This window comes from Alexandromys fortis, unplaced genomic scaffold, assembly GCF_014885135.2.
Source record: "Alexandromys fortis isolate MF-2015 unplaced genomic scaffold, M_Fortis_MF-2015_v1.1 scaffold_116, whole genome shotgun sequence".
Taxonomy (NCBI): domain Eukaryota; kingdom Metazoa; phylum Chordata; class Mammalia; order Rodentia; family Cricetidae; genus Alexandromys; species Alexandromys fortis.
Genome location: NW_026067998.1, coordinates 2942294 through 2956925, shown reverse-complemented (window position 1 = coordinate 2956925; position 14632 = coordinate 2942294). Strand labels below are relative to the sequence as shown.

Here is a 14632-nt window from a genome sequence, read left to right as displayed (position 1 = left end):
CTACTGCTCTGTCCTCCACCTTGTTGGAGGCAGGCTCTCTTTGCTGCCATGCTGTGTACTTGGAACTCAGAGGCAGCAGCAGGCGCATGGGCAGCATGTGCTGCTCAGCTTGTACTTCCTTGTGGTTCTCTTGGAAAGCCTTTGGAACTGCTTCGAAGACTGCAGGATCTCAGCCCCTAGGAACTCACACTGCTGAAGCTCCGCATGTCTTTGGGCCAAGAGCTTCGTGCATTTGTCAGTCACTCTTTCTATGAGGTCGTCCACCTGTGGTAAATACAAAGACATGAAACTGCTAAAAGCAAAAAAACAGTTGTTTTTTCTGCGAGTGCTAAAGTAATATTCTAATTCAGCTCATAGCAAACAGAGCTTGAACAGATTTACCACATAGGGGCTAAGCCGACCTCCTTTTCTTCTCAAGCCAGTGTGTGACTCATTTTAATGGAATTCGCTTAATATTTATTAGGCACTCAGTGTCATCCTAGGTCCCCTTTGCAGTCCCTTAGCTACTCTCAGAAGCCCCCCACTGACAGTATTTCTTAATGGTGATTGTTAATTATGCCCTGCTCCATGCTGTCTTACAGGGCAAACGGTTGAGTTAAGCCTGCTCTCTGGTGCCTTTAAAACAGAAAAGTCTTTGCCCACGACCTGCATTTGAAGCTTCCCCACTGTCAGCTCTGGATTCTGGAGGATGTCTTCCGCGCTCTGTTTCTTCTTTTTGAGTGCTGGGAAGTGTGGTCTCTTTTTTGATGAATGTGGTACCTATTGTCCAAATGCAAAATGTCCATTAGGAAATGACTGTCAGTTCTATACTAGCAACCAACACTCATCCCCGGACAGTCTCACAAAGGAGGTTGTTTGCCAGGTAACACAGGTGAAATCTGTTTTGCCTTTGTGCCAAGAGCTCTCTGAAGAGTTCTGTAGAGTGCAAAGAAATGAGACTATTGGGCTCTGAAAGGATAGACTGTCGGGGGAAAGACAAGCATTTGCTCTGGCTGCGGAGCACGGAGTGCGGGCTGGTGGGGGCCAGAGAGCAGGGCCATGTTTAGGTCCTACCCTTTGAAAAAGGTGCAGACCATCCCTGCCCTGCTAGCTTTCTCATACCTAACCTTCCCTGATCCATCGAAAGAGCCCATCTGAGGGGCTTGGCGTTGTGTTTTCTCTTTTGCTGTGTAGGCCCAAGCTAGCCTAGAACTCACGCTGTACCCCAGACTGGCCTCATCAACCCAAGACCTTTGTCTCCTGAGTACACCACTACGTCATGCTAAAATCCCACTCTTTCCTCCTACCCAGCTAGTTTTTTCTACTAAGCATCTACCGTAATTGTTGGGTGCTAAGTATTCCTGTGCTTGATCAATATGACCATGGCATGGATGTTTTGTAAACCAGGATGAATGAGGAATGGCACAGAGAAAACAGGCCTTCTGTGGAGGGCACGTCTTTGCAATTCCTGTTAGTTTCCCTGAGGCATTGTGTTTCAGAAGGAAATTGGAAACCGGTGCTGGAGGGATGGCTCAGTGGTTAAGAGGCTATTCTTCCAGAGGTCCTGAGTTCAGTTCCCATCAACCATACGGTGGCTCACAACCATCTATAATGAGATCTGGTGCCCTCTTCTGGCCATCAGGCATACATGCAGCAGAATACTATACATTTTAAAAAAAAAGTAAATTCTTCCCTGGCGGTGGTGGCATAGGCCTTCAATCCCAGCAGTGGAAGACAGGCAGATCTCTCTGAGTTTGAGGCCAGCCTGGTCTACAGAGCAAGTTCCAGGACAGGCTGCAAAACCTATAGAGAAATCCTGTCTTGAAATGCCCCCTCTCAAAAAAAAAAAAAAAAAAAGTTGAAAACCTGCATTTTTGTTTGAAATGTCCTACTTCTAAATTTTGGACAAGTAATTCATAATTTATATGTAATTTGGGGAGCATTGTGAGGGCTAACTAAAACCTTTCTATAGCAGTTGACAACCTCTGATAAAATGGTTTTTTGGTACGTAGGAATCCTTAATTATAGCCAGAATTCTCTACCTTCTCATCAGTGCCATTTATACCCTGAGAAGACTTTGTCCTGAAATTGTGATCTTATTTTCCTGAAGTTTTAGGTTGGTGCCTTTCCCAATTAGCTCTATAGCTCAACAGGAATTGGATCTATGGTGTGAGACTAGGGACTCAGATTTCACTTTTCCCATAAGTATATCCATTTGACCCACTGCCATTATACAAGATTATCCTTACCCCACACTGCTCTACGGTGTCTTGGTCTAATAATTCCATCCTCTACTGGATTATAATTTCCGTCAAAAGCAAGACCATATTCCATCAGATCTTCCCTGTCGTCCCCAAGCCCAGATGTTGGCCTAGATGAGAGTTACAATAAATACCTGACAGCCGTAAAGCAAAACTCAGACTTGCTATGGCGCACTGACAGTGATAGTCAGGAGTGCTGCTTGATGGACCTTCTGCAAAGCTAGAAGTGTGTATCTTCTAGCTGCATGCAGTTAGTGAGCACTTAAGTAGCTGTGTGTGTATGTGTGTTGGTGATGTGGAGAAGGACTGTTGTCTGAGATAGGGTTTCTTTATGTAGCCCTGGCTATCCTGCGTAGACCAGGCAAGCCTTTAACTTAGATCTGCCAACCTCTGCCTCCTAAGTGTTGAGATTAAAGGTTTGTGCCACCACCACCCAGCCTGAAAAACTACATATTTAATTCTATCTAATTGAATATAGTCAAAAGTGGCTGCCACATAATATAGTTAATACACAGTATTTAAGAATGTGGTTGGGGAGGGGGAGGAATCTGGCTCATAGGAGAGTGCATGCTTGTTAGGTGTGAGGCCTGGAGTCAATTCCCAGAATCGTGAGGAAAGAAAAAGATGGGAAAGACTCCGAATGAGAACCCTCAGCCTGTACTGGAAACTGGACTCTCCCATGCCTTCTTACAAATCACACACTCCAAGTCATCCCCAAAAAATGTTTTCCCAGAATTGGGACCATTTCTGAGTAGAAAGTTGAAGCCTTTGCAGTAATTCCGTAGACCAGGCTGGCCTCGAACTCACAGAGATCCACCTGCCTCTGCCTCTGCGTGCTGGGATTAAAGGTGTGCTCCACCACCACCCAGCCCCCAGGGTTTTGTTTTTACAATAATTAAATAACTTGGAAGGGAGACGCCCACAGTATCTGGGACTCGGGAAGCTGAGGTAGGGGCATTGTTGGATTCTGAGAATTTGGAATCATCCAAGGCAACAAAATGAGATCTTGTCTCAAGCCATTCAAACAACAAAAAACAACCCAGCTGGGTGTGGTGGCACACACCTTTAATCCCAGCACTCAGGAGGCAAAAGACTGGCAAAGCTCTTAAGTTTGAGACCTGCCTGGTCTACATAGTGAGTTCAGGACCATATAGATAGACTGTCTAGAAACTGATAATAATTTTCAAAAAAGAAAGTAATTCTTAATCTGAGCACCTTGGTCTCGGACATTTTTGAAGATAAGGGTCAGCTAGATGGATTAGCAGGTAAATGTACCACCAAGCCTGAGGACTTGAATTGGAGTCCCCAAAACTCACATGGCAAAAGGGGAGTCAACCAAGGCAAGCTGCTGTCAGGCCTCCACACACACACTGTGGTCTGTGCACCCCTCCCTCATACATAATTAGCAAACAAACTAAAAGATATCTTTGGTTTAGTCTCAGGATTGCCTACAAAGTTTATTTTTATTTTTTTGAGACAGGGTTTCTGTGTTGCTTTGAAGCCTGTCCTGGAAGCTCTTGTAGACCAGTCTGGCCTCAAACAGAGATCCACCTGCCTCTGCCTCCTGAGAGTTCTGGGATTAAAGGCGTGTGCCACCACCGCCCAGCAAAGTTTATGTACTACAAAACCAATAAATACACCACAGGGACCTGCATATGAAATTCAGTAGGTAAGATTTTTGCTGTGCATGTCTGAGGTCCTGAATTCCATCTTGAGAGCCCAAGTTTTAACAATGAAAACAAATCCAGACGTGGTGGTACACTCTCATAATCCCAGCACTGGGAAAACAGACTTGGGCAGGTGTCTGAGGCTTGGTGCCCAGCATCCTTACCTACTCCCTGAGCTCAGATCAAGTCTCATAGCCAAATAATCAGTTCCCGAAGTAGCATGGCTCCCACATGCACACACGTGTGTAGGCGCACATGTGTGTGTATGCACACCAACAGAACAGAGCATTCCACATACAGAAAGAAAACCTCAATGCTTAAGTTTATAAATTTGAATTTATTCTAGACTGCTTTCAGCTTGTCTGCAGGTTGGACATGCTTGGGTCATCTAGCCATAATAATGTCTGATATTGTAAATGTAGCCATCTGAATTAATTCACTTTTGATTTTAGGTTAAAATTAAATAACACTAATTCAGTTGTCTGCTCACACTGGCCACATTTCCCTCTCAGACCGCACACGTGACTAATAGCTGCGTTTTCCGAGGAATGCTGCAGTCTGTGCAGAGTTGCTGCAGGCAGCACCACCCTCCACGTAGCATCTGGATTGGCCAGATTCCTAGTGTGGGGCTGCAGCTTTTGAACAATTCAGTGAGTCTGCACCAAGCTCCAGACTCTAGCGTAGGCCAAGCTGTGGAATGGGCTGAAGAGTGAGTCAAAAACAGGAAGATCTGATTTGGAAAAACCCCCTCCCCCTTGTGCCTTAGTTCCTTGGTGGAAAGACAGAAGCAGCAGAAGGTCAAAGAGAACTTGGTATTTGTCAAAACCCAGAAAAACCAATTTACATTGGTCTTTCAGGGCTAGCTGAAGCCAGAACCTTACCTTCTGCAGCCCCGGAGGAAGTGACGTCACAGATAACCGCTTGGTGGTGGTTCTGGCTCGGAGGAGCTGGTTTCCTCCGGTTACCTCTTCTGCCTCTGCTTCAACAACATCCAGCTGTATAGTTGCTGGGAGGAGGAGGAAAGAATATGTAAGGGCCGCATTGCAAACTGGTCTCCCTGAGCAAAATCATTCTGGAATACGGCATTGTGTGCTGTTATGCTGCCCGGGAAACTTCTCCGCGGGACTGAAAAGTAAAAACAGACTTGCTTTTCTGGCGTTAGGCTTCCTTCTGCACACAGCTGACTTTTGTAGTGGCGATTACCCCTTCTGGGGGCTTTACTTTGCCCTGCATGGTTTTCACTTAGGCCATGATGGGATTAGGGAAAGGGGCCTTCAACTGCGAGGGTTAAATCAGTGTAATGGAGCAGACTTCACTTTGCTCTCTCGAAATCCAGCCAAGACTCAGTCGCTCACATACTGTCAAGATGCATGTCCCGCATCTAAGAGCCTTTCCTTAACATTTTTAAAGGATCTTTCTTTTTATGTTTGAGTTTTTTGTTTTTCATTTTTGTTTTTACGTTTTTTATGTTTTGCCTAAATGTATGCAAGCAAGTCCACCAAATGTGTAGTGTCTGCAGAGGCCAGAGAATGGTCTTGGAATCCCTGGACGGTTGTAAGCCCCCATGGGGGTGCTAAGAACTGCCCTGCCAAGCAGCAAGTGCTGTTAACCCCTGAACCATTTCTCGTTCCAAGTAGAGGCGTTCTTAATTATTTTATTCTATGACTTTAGTCTCAACTCAGTAGACATAAAAGCAAATTTAAAATGCAACTATAGGGTCAGGGAGATGACTCAGTGGGTAAGGGTACCTGCCACCAAGCCTGAGTTCAATGCCCAGGACTGACATGGTTGAAAGTGAGAACCGATTCCCACAGGTTGTCCTCTGACTTCCACATGAATGAGTGCACACACACACACACACACACACACACACACTTACACAGTACAGTTCTAAAAGATTTTAATGTGTGCAGGTGTGTATGGACATGTGCACATATAGAGGTCAGAGGGGGTATCTCATCCTCGAGGCTGCAGTTATGAACCTGCCAACATACGTGTCGGAAACTGGATTCAGATCTGAAAGAGCAGCACATGCTCATAAACCATGGAGCCGTCTTCCTAGTTCTGTAAATGAATAAGGGTTGGAGAAGGGGCTCAGCAGTTAGAAACACTGACTCTTTTTCCAGAGGACCTCGGTTCAATTCCCAGAACCCACATGGCAGCTTATAACCATCTCCAATGTTAGATCGCCCTCTTCTGGCTTCTGCAGGTACCAGGCCCACACACAGTGTACTGACATACATGCAAGCAAAACATCCATATGCATAAAATAAAAGGTATAAATGTAAAAAAATGTAATAAAAATGATAAAGTGACACCATAGAGACTCCTAGGTTAAGACAGCCAACTAGGAACTGTCTCCTTCTGACCTGGTGACGGAGGAGAGCTAGCCAACTAGGAACTGTCGCCATGTGACCTACCTGGTGACAGAGAGGAGAGCTAGACCATGAAACAGTCTGCTGTATCCCAAAGACGAGGAAGCATTTAAGAGGGCCACAGAAGACAACCAAAGAATGCGCTGAAAATGACTGGTAATATCATCCCAAAAAGGACTAAGCCCAGCTGAACACAGATTCCAGCTCCAGATGTCCGTTGGGAATGAGGGAGGGGAAAGAGAAGTATCATTCAAGGGCTAACCTGGGCAGCCCTGGCGAAAGGAGCTAGGCCCTGCTCCTCAAGATAGGCCTGCAGCACTCACGAGCGTCAAATAGAGAGGTTTTGTGGAGACAGATTTCCTTTATCAATAAGTGGACAGTTGAGAGGAATTCTGTTTTCTCCAGTCTGTATGAGTTCAAGGACAGTGGTGAGGATTCGTTGTTTAAAATGGGCTACCCCAGGGGTTCTGAGAAGAGCCTAAATTTAACTGGCCATATCCTCAAGAATTTGAGTCAGTCCTGGGAGGGCATGATGTTGACAAACTGAAAAGTGTGGCTAATCAGGCAGAGAGAAAGCTTGGCTCAGGTAGTGCCTAGGACAAGGTAGTCAATTCTGGGAGCCCTGAACCTACAATCAGTAGGCAGATCAAGTTCTGAACCCACATATCTACCATACTCAGCATTTAAACCCAGCTTAGGATATATGAGACCTGGTCTCAAAAGTCAATAAGTAGATAAATAAAAATTTAAAAATCAGTGGCTGGTGATTATAAAACATGGAAGAATGGACTGAAAAGTTCACTTCCCACACTGTAGTAGTCGGAGGCTCTGGATCAGGGGTTTGTAACCCACAGACCAGATGTTTCCATTACAATTCAATTTAATTAAGAAAAAACTTCTCACCTGGCAGTGGGGGCGTACACTTTTAATCCCAGCACTCAGGAGGCAGATGCAGGCCTGGTCTATAGAGTGAGTTCCAGGACAGCCAGGGCTAACTATACTGAGAATATACAGAAGTGAGTTCAAGGCCAGCCTGGTCTATAGAGTGAGTTCCAGGACAGCCAGGGCTAACTATACTGAGAATCCTGTCTCAACAACAACATAAAAAAAAAGAAAGAAGAAAAGAGAAAAGAAAGAAAGAGAAAAGCTGAAAGAAAAAGAGAAAAACTCACATATGCACCCAGCTGCTTGGGTTTAATTAATTTCAGAGGTCGTTAAGTTGACAACTAAGAATAACATCACACAAACTTAGGAATTTTTAGATTTAATGTTCTGAAAATGCACATATTACCAAAAATTGTCTATAGACTCCACAAAATTTCTATCAAAATTCTGATAGCATTCTTCAAAGGCAGGGCAAAAACCATCCTAAAATTTCTATGGAAACACAAATAACCCCATGTAGCATGGCTAGGCAGAAAGAGAGAGCCGGGGTTGTGGGTCCATGGAAAACTCAGCTTCCGGGGACTGAGACACCCCCTCCCCTTCGCTCAAGGCCTTTTAGAAATTGTTCTCCAATTTACTTCTTTAGCAAGTTTATTTCCATATCCCCAAACATACTAACTAAACTTCCAAAAGGACAACGCCAAGTACAAATTCTCAGTTAAGGAGTATCACAGTGTTCTGCATTTTTCCCAGCCAAGATTTGCATAGGCTTTGCGCCCTTAGGACTCAAGACTCACCTGAGTTAAACAGAAGGCGCTGAAGACAATGGGGAAATCAGGCTAAGTTGGAGCCGGCCAGCTGCAACTTGTGTAGGAGTTCACCCTACACAGAGTCATGCAAATCCTTGTCTCAGTCGACACTACAGAGCCATAGCGACAAACACAGCCTCGTACTGATGCTCAAACAGACACTTACACCAATGGAGGATGAGAAACACGCCCCATGACTACAGCCACCTAACATTTAACAAAGGCGTCAAAACATCCACTCAAAGCCAACAAGCCTCTTCACCAACAATAGATATCTGCACCCAAAACAATGAAACCAAATCTGTGGCTCTCCCCATGCACAACTGATTCTAAACAGATCAAAGATCATGTAAGATCCCAACCCCTGAGACTGCTCTAGGACGACGTGCGCAAAACATTTCAAGTCATTGGCATAGAGACGGTCTTCCCGGATACAACTCTGACAGCGTGGGAGAATAAATCTGCTGAATGAGCTTGCACGACATTCACAGTTTCTATTAAAATTAATGGGGATGGAACAGAAACTCAGTAGAAGAGCAAAAAAACATCAACAAAACAAAGTAAGGGAGTATTAGCTGCTTCCGGCCAAGCCAAAACACAGGCTTCTAACTTAACAATATGTGGTCAGAGTCTGAGTATCACACTTGTCTGATAGAAGACTCACAGGACCGAGAGTCTATTGGCACCCGGGGAAAGAAGCAGAACTAAGGCTTTCAAATCTGACAGCTATTTAAGAGATATGTGAAGCTCATCTTTCAAGAGAGAGAGAGAGAATCATTTAAATTCTCACTTTGGTTTATATCTTTATAAAAAACTGCACTCCACATCTGACTTTACAGTACTTTGAGCAGTGTCCCCAGATGTAGTGGTGTAGCCATTAAATAGCACTTTGGAGATGGCCCGCTGTGAGGAGACATGCCCACTCAGTTCTATGCGTCATTCTCCCCTGTGCTCTTCCGTATTCCATTGCTCCTTATGTCTGCTGACTCCAAGGAGATGTAGCATAAAAATGAATCTAGACTTAGGAAGAAAGCTCTCTGTAAAATGTTTGCTTTACAAAGGTGAGGGCTCCAGTTCAGACCCCACAGCCCTCCTGAAAAAGACAGAAAGGATCAAACGCGTGGATCTTTGTGGCTCTGCCACCAGCCAGCCTAGCTTGATCGGCGAGCTCCATCGCAAAACAAACAGTGGTTCATGGTACTTGAGGAGAAATCTTAGTGAAAAGATTGAGTATCCCAACCAAGATAAGAACATCACATGGATGAGTAGAGATTTGGCTCTTTGGGCTGGAGATGCAGCTCACTGGTAGCACACTCGCGGTTCTCTGTGTCCTGATGGACTTGCCTAAAAATGTAATAGGATATTTTCTTTGAGTCTGCCAACATTACATTATAGTTGTGTGTGTGTGGGGGGAATCATCAGACCCCCCCCCCCCACACACACACAGGGATTACTGTTAGTTACTGGTTCCCGGGAGAGAGTCATTTTTTTCAAAGGCATAGGCACTAAATAAGTTATTCAAGTAAACCTCCACCTCATGAAAACAACTCTAATTAAACTCAGTGGGTCTCTCTCTTACACACACACACACACACACACAAAACCAAAGACATGAAAATAGGAAGGGAGCTTGTAGGACGTGGGGAAGGGTTTTCAGCAGGAGTGTGTGTAATAATGGGGTAAAAAGAAATCACCCCCAAACACATGCATTCATAAAGTTGTCAAAGAGTAAGAATATGTAAATATATTGGTGTTAAAATTATGTAAATGATGGGGCTAGAAAGATGTCTCAGTGGTGAAGAGCTCTGTCTGCCTTTCGAGGACCTGGGTTCAGTTCCCAACACGCATATGGTGGCTCACAACTATCCGTAGGTCAAATCCTGCAGGTCTGATGCTCTTTTGGCCTCTGTGGAGCTCCAAGTAAACATGTGGAGCACAGGCATAAGCAGGCAAAAGAAAACACCCATACTCATAACGTTTAAAAATACATAAACGTAGACCAAGCCTCCTTTATGTCTTGCCAGTTATAAATTCCATTCTTCCAGTTCTCCGTACTCTCTCTGCTGCTGGAACTAGAATCTTAGGAGGCTCTATTACTCTTCCTCTCTAAGTAAAACAAGAATCACATTGGAGTTTGACTTTCTAATGTATGTGTATATATGTGTGTCCACACTTATGCATATGTGTCCATATACATTCAAAATAAAAATGAATTTAGAAGCCAGATGGTGGTGGCTCAGGCCTTGAATCCCACCAGTCAGATCTCTGAATTCCAGGTCCACCTGAACTCCAGAGCAAGTTCTAGAACAGCCAGGCCTACACAAAGAAACCCTGCCTTGGAAAACACAAACAGAAACAAACGAACCAAGTGAGTTTAGAAGGGACTAGGCAACTTCCTAACCAGACTCAGAGGAACCTTAAAGACAATATAATCCATTTCTCTCAACTTTCATAGATATATTAAGTTGTATCTATATATGAATGAGCCAACTGAGGGGGAATCCTGTGGAGTATGGAATTTGGTTCAGTTGACACAGGAGGAGGGGGTGAGGCGGTGACCTTGTGGTTTAGATAAGCCCCTCAGAGTTGCTGAGCCTAGAGGAGAAGCCTCTCTTTCTGTCACTGGGACTGGATACCTAAGATAATTATCCTAGGAAGAGAGACAGTTATTTGGGTTCAGGTCTTAGATTTTTCAAGGGGTAACAAATAGCAAGGGTGGGTAGTGTGTAATGGTGCCAAGTCGCACTTTATGATCAGGAAGTCAAAGAGGGAGACAATGAGTTCAGTTGGATCTCACATTCCCCTTGCTGGGGCTTGTCTCCAATGACTTAGGGAAATTCCCACCAACCCCACTTCCTGATAACAACACCCAAAGAGACAAGCCAGGGCAAGTGTCTTTGGGGACATTCAACAACCAAACTACGGTCCATTCTTGTTTTACGGGTTCTCTCGACTATTTAATATTAAATAGCAGCTGGTTACCATTCTGGGAGAGCTTTCTCATCCTTGGCTTGGTAAACAACCTGGGAGACGGAAGCTCCTTGACCAGTCTAGACAGCAGCAGGCCTTGTGTGTTGGAGAGGGTGGCTTCCTTCCGTCCCGCAGAGCTCCCCCTGCCAGCATGGGCTGACTGGCTTCCGCACCTGCAGGACAACACTTTCCCCAAAACAGTCTTCATTTTCTTCACCAGGTTTCTTTTCTGATGGTTTTCTGTTGCATGGAACTCCAGGTCGCTTTCACTCAGTGATTCCTCTTTGGGGACCAGGACACTTTGTCTAGCTAAGTTGGTAGACACAGCTCTGTGCCATCTAAACAAAAATTTAAACAAACAGCATCAATGATATAAAACGTTTGAGGGCCAGAGACATGGCTCAGTCAGTTCAATGCAAGTGGGCAGACCTACGTTCGGATCCCTAGAACCTGTGTAAAATGTTTAGTGGGGGCAAGAGATGGGAAGGCCACCAGGGTTGACTCAGCAGTCAGCCTAGTGAAGCAATAACAAGTTTCAGGATGCGAGAGACCTTGCCTCAAGGGCATAAGGCAGAGAACCCTAGAGGAAGACAACTGATATCCTCCTCTGCCCTCTGTCCTGGCATACACAGGCACCCCCTGCCCAGACACGCACACACCTTACGGACACCACGTACATACAACTGCCCACGTATTCTGTAGCTGCTACTTCTTATTCCTTGAAGAATGTCATCTAAACGGATCCGTGCAGCGGATAACATTTCAACCTTCGAGCATTTGTCTCCGCTTTGTTTTGATGTTTGGTGCTGGGGAGGGGGGGGACGACACACAGCTTTGGAAAGCTAGACAAGTATTGTACTAGTAAGCCCTACCCTCAGCTCCAGGACGTTCGTGTTTGTTAATAGAATTCTCTCGTGCTAACGTTTCCTTTCTTTCCATTACTGAGTGAGACACCACATTATGGATATACCGTGCTGTGTTCAACCATCCACTCTTCGAAGGGCATTTGAATTGTTTCCACTTGGTGCTATTATGAAAAGAGCTATAAACTTTAGGGTATAAGCTTCTCTGGGAATGCAAATCTTCATTCCCTCAGCATGAAATTCCAGCTGTAGCATGATTGCTTTGCTGCACTATATGATGGTATGTTTATTTGTTATACATGTTTCTAATGCGGGTTAAAAGAAATTAATGCCCATTAAGATGTTCTTCATAGACTACCTAATGTATCTGAGGTATCACTGCAAGGATGTTTTTCATATTCCAGCAAAACATTACTCCAAAGTGGGTGCCTCTCTCTGAGTGTCTAGGGGGCACACGGTCACCGGAGTTCAACGACACTAGTCTCCAGCCACACCTTTGGACTGTATGCCCTTGGGCATGTTATTAATTTTTTTTTACAAGATTTTGCTTTCTCTTTTAAAAATGGGTATAATCTTACAAGAAATCTGAAAATAGAAGGAAATAATTTGTGGCTTTGGATCCTAACAAAGTCTTTAATATGTGACAGACTTTATTAGTCTGAAGACCAGACGAGGAAGCACCTTCTAGAGGCGAAAGGAAGGCGGCCTCTTGGGCTGGACTCCTCCTATCTGGAAGAAAGGCCACAGAAGGAAATAAGCACCTTCTGGGCTCATTATTCGCCCCAAGTCTCAATGATTTTGCAGAGCTGTTGCAATAAAGGGGGTCCCGAGGAAAATGCTCCCCTTTCTTACTTGCCCAAAGATAACCTGTCAACCAGAATCGACCTTCTGTGGATCCCCTGAGACTCTTAAGAGCTTCAATGTTTTAATAACTTATACTACCATAGATATGTACACAGCCACACTCGCACACAATAGAAATACATGGAACCAACCTCTCAGGTTACAACAACTGCGTTGCTTTAAGCAGGCAGTAGTGGCACAAGTCTGTCATCTCAGCACGCAGGGCAATTAATGCAGGAGGACTGAGCACAAAGCCAGCCTCGGCTGTGACAAGACAACCAGCCTCAGAAACACAAATAAACACCCATGTTGATTTATATAATACGATTAGAGAAGGTCGCTTGTTCCAGGAAAGGAACTCCTGAGATGTCCGTACGGAAAGGACGTTCCCTTTGTAAAGTTTCTCTGTTTGCTTTCGTTCTTGTTTGTTAGAAATGGATTTGCTTCTCCACATTATTCCTCCTTAAACCCTGATTACTTGTTTTTAAATTTTAATAATTTTTATTGAGCTCTACATTTTTCTCTGCTCCTCTCCCTGCCTCTCCCCTCCTTTTCAACCCTCCCCCAAGGTCCCCATGCTCCCAATTGACTCAGGAGATCTTGTCTTTTTCTATTTCCCATACAGACTAGATCCATGTATGTCTCTCTTAGGGTCCTCATTGTTGTTTACGTTCTCTGGGATTATGATTTGTGGGCTGTAAACCCCGATTTCTTAGTGGAAGCAAACATCTCTATAATATTTGACTTTATACATGCAAGGGTAGAAGCTTGACCTGTGACACCTCAGTCCCTCAGACAAACATCTCATAGGCATTTCTCTGAGCTGTGGCTGCTGCGTCGACTGCGGAAGAGGCCCAAATACAACAGAAACCGAACTGCCAGACAGAATTTCAAAATTAAAGGGTGGCATGTTCTCAAGACTGAGTTTCTTTATGGTTTTGTCACGGACAAGAAATACCAGGTCTGAGGCTGTTTTGAGGTTTCACTGAAGACTGTTCAAGGGGGAAACGGGACTAGGACACAATTCAGGAGTGGAAATTGCTTTCGCAGGGAGCAGAAAGCACTGATTGTGGATAAATACAAAAAGAACTAATATATTTCCACAACTGCCCACTCACTGGTGTGGGGATATGAGAAAACTAAAATACTGATATTGGAAAAGTATCAACTTAATATTGACATTAATCACATATGACACATTAAAACTCAAATTTGGGTGGAAAATAAAACCCTTTCCTTGTTGAAATTGAGGCTTTTAAAAATGGAAAAAAAAAAACAAAAAAAAAACCCAAAAAAAAACAAAGACTTCGACAGCACCATACCCTGGCCCAAGGCAGCGCTTCCTCCGTGCTGGAACACATACAGTCTAGATTTTTAAATTATGTTTAAAGGAGACTCCACCTTCTGCAGTCTCATAAGAAGTCTTGCTTAATGAAAATCCCCAAAAGTACCGACGGGGAAGGAAACGAGCCTTTGTTACTTACCTTTCTACCCTCTTCCCTTTGAATGAGCCAGTTTTCCGTTTGGGCTGCTGAATTCTTCCGTACTGGCCAATCTTCCCATAGGCAAGCTTTAGGGGTTCAGGTGAGAACAGCCGAGGGTGCTCCATCCTGTCTGTTTCCCCTGGAATAACCGTTTGGGTCTCTTTAGCTCCTGAGTGAAGAACTAAACAAAATCATCATCCCGTGACAGAGAGCACTGCCTAACTTTTGGATGTTGGGTTCAAACTACCTAGGAAGAATTTGGAGTCTCCTCCTCCTTCTCCTCCGTGTGTGAAACTAGCTGTGTTTTACTTCAGGGGCTTCTAATGATGCAAGTGAGAGGAGCGTGGGCAATTCCACGGGACCCTGTGAAATGCCGCACAGAGAAGGCACATTCAGAGCAAGAAAGCCACGGCATAATTCATCATCATACTTAGAGCGTGTGAGTTCCGTAAGGGAAGAAGAGACACGGGATCTTGAACTTCTCTGTCAAACCTGC

At 44.5% G+C, this 14632-nt stretch overlaps 1 protein-coding gene across 1 annotated transcript; it reads right to left on the bottom strand.

Moving 5' to 3' along the window:
* Positions 1-19: 19 nt before the first annotated feature.
* Positions 20-14261, bottom strand: CUNH3orf49 (chromosome unknown C3orf49 homolog). Its single transcript, XM_050160493.1, has 5 exons — positions 14137-14261; positions 10959-11284; positions 4789-4913; positions 646-759; positions 20-264 (listed from the first exon to the last, which is right to left on the bottom strand). Exons 1-5 carry the CDS (start codon positions 14259-14261, stop codon positions 67-69), a joined length of 888 nt encoding a protein of 295 aa, XP_050016450.1. The 3' UTR covers positions 20-66.
* Positions 14262-14632: the final 371 nt, after the last annotated feature.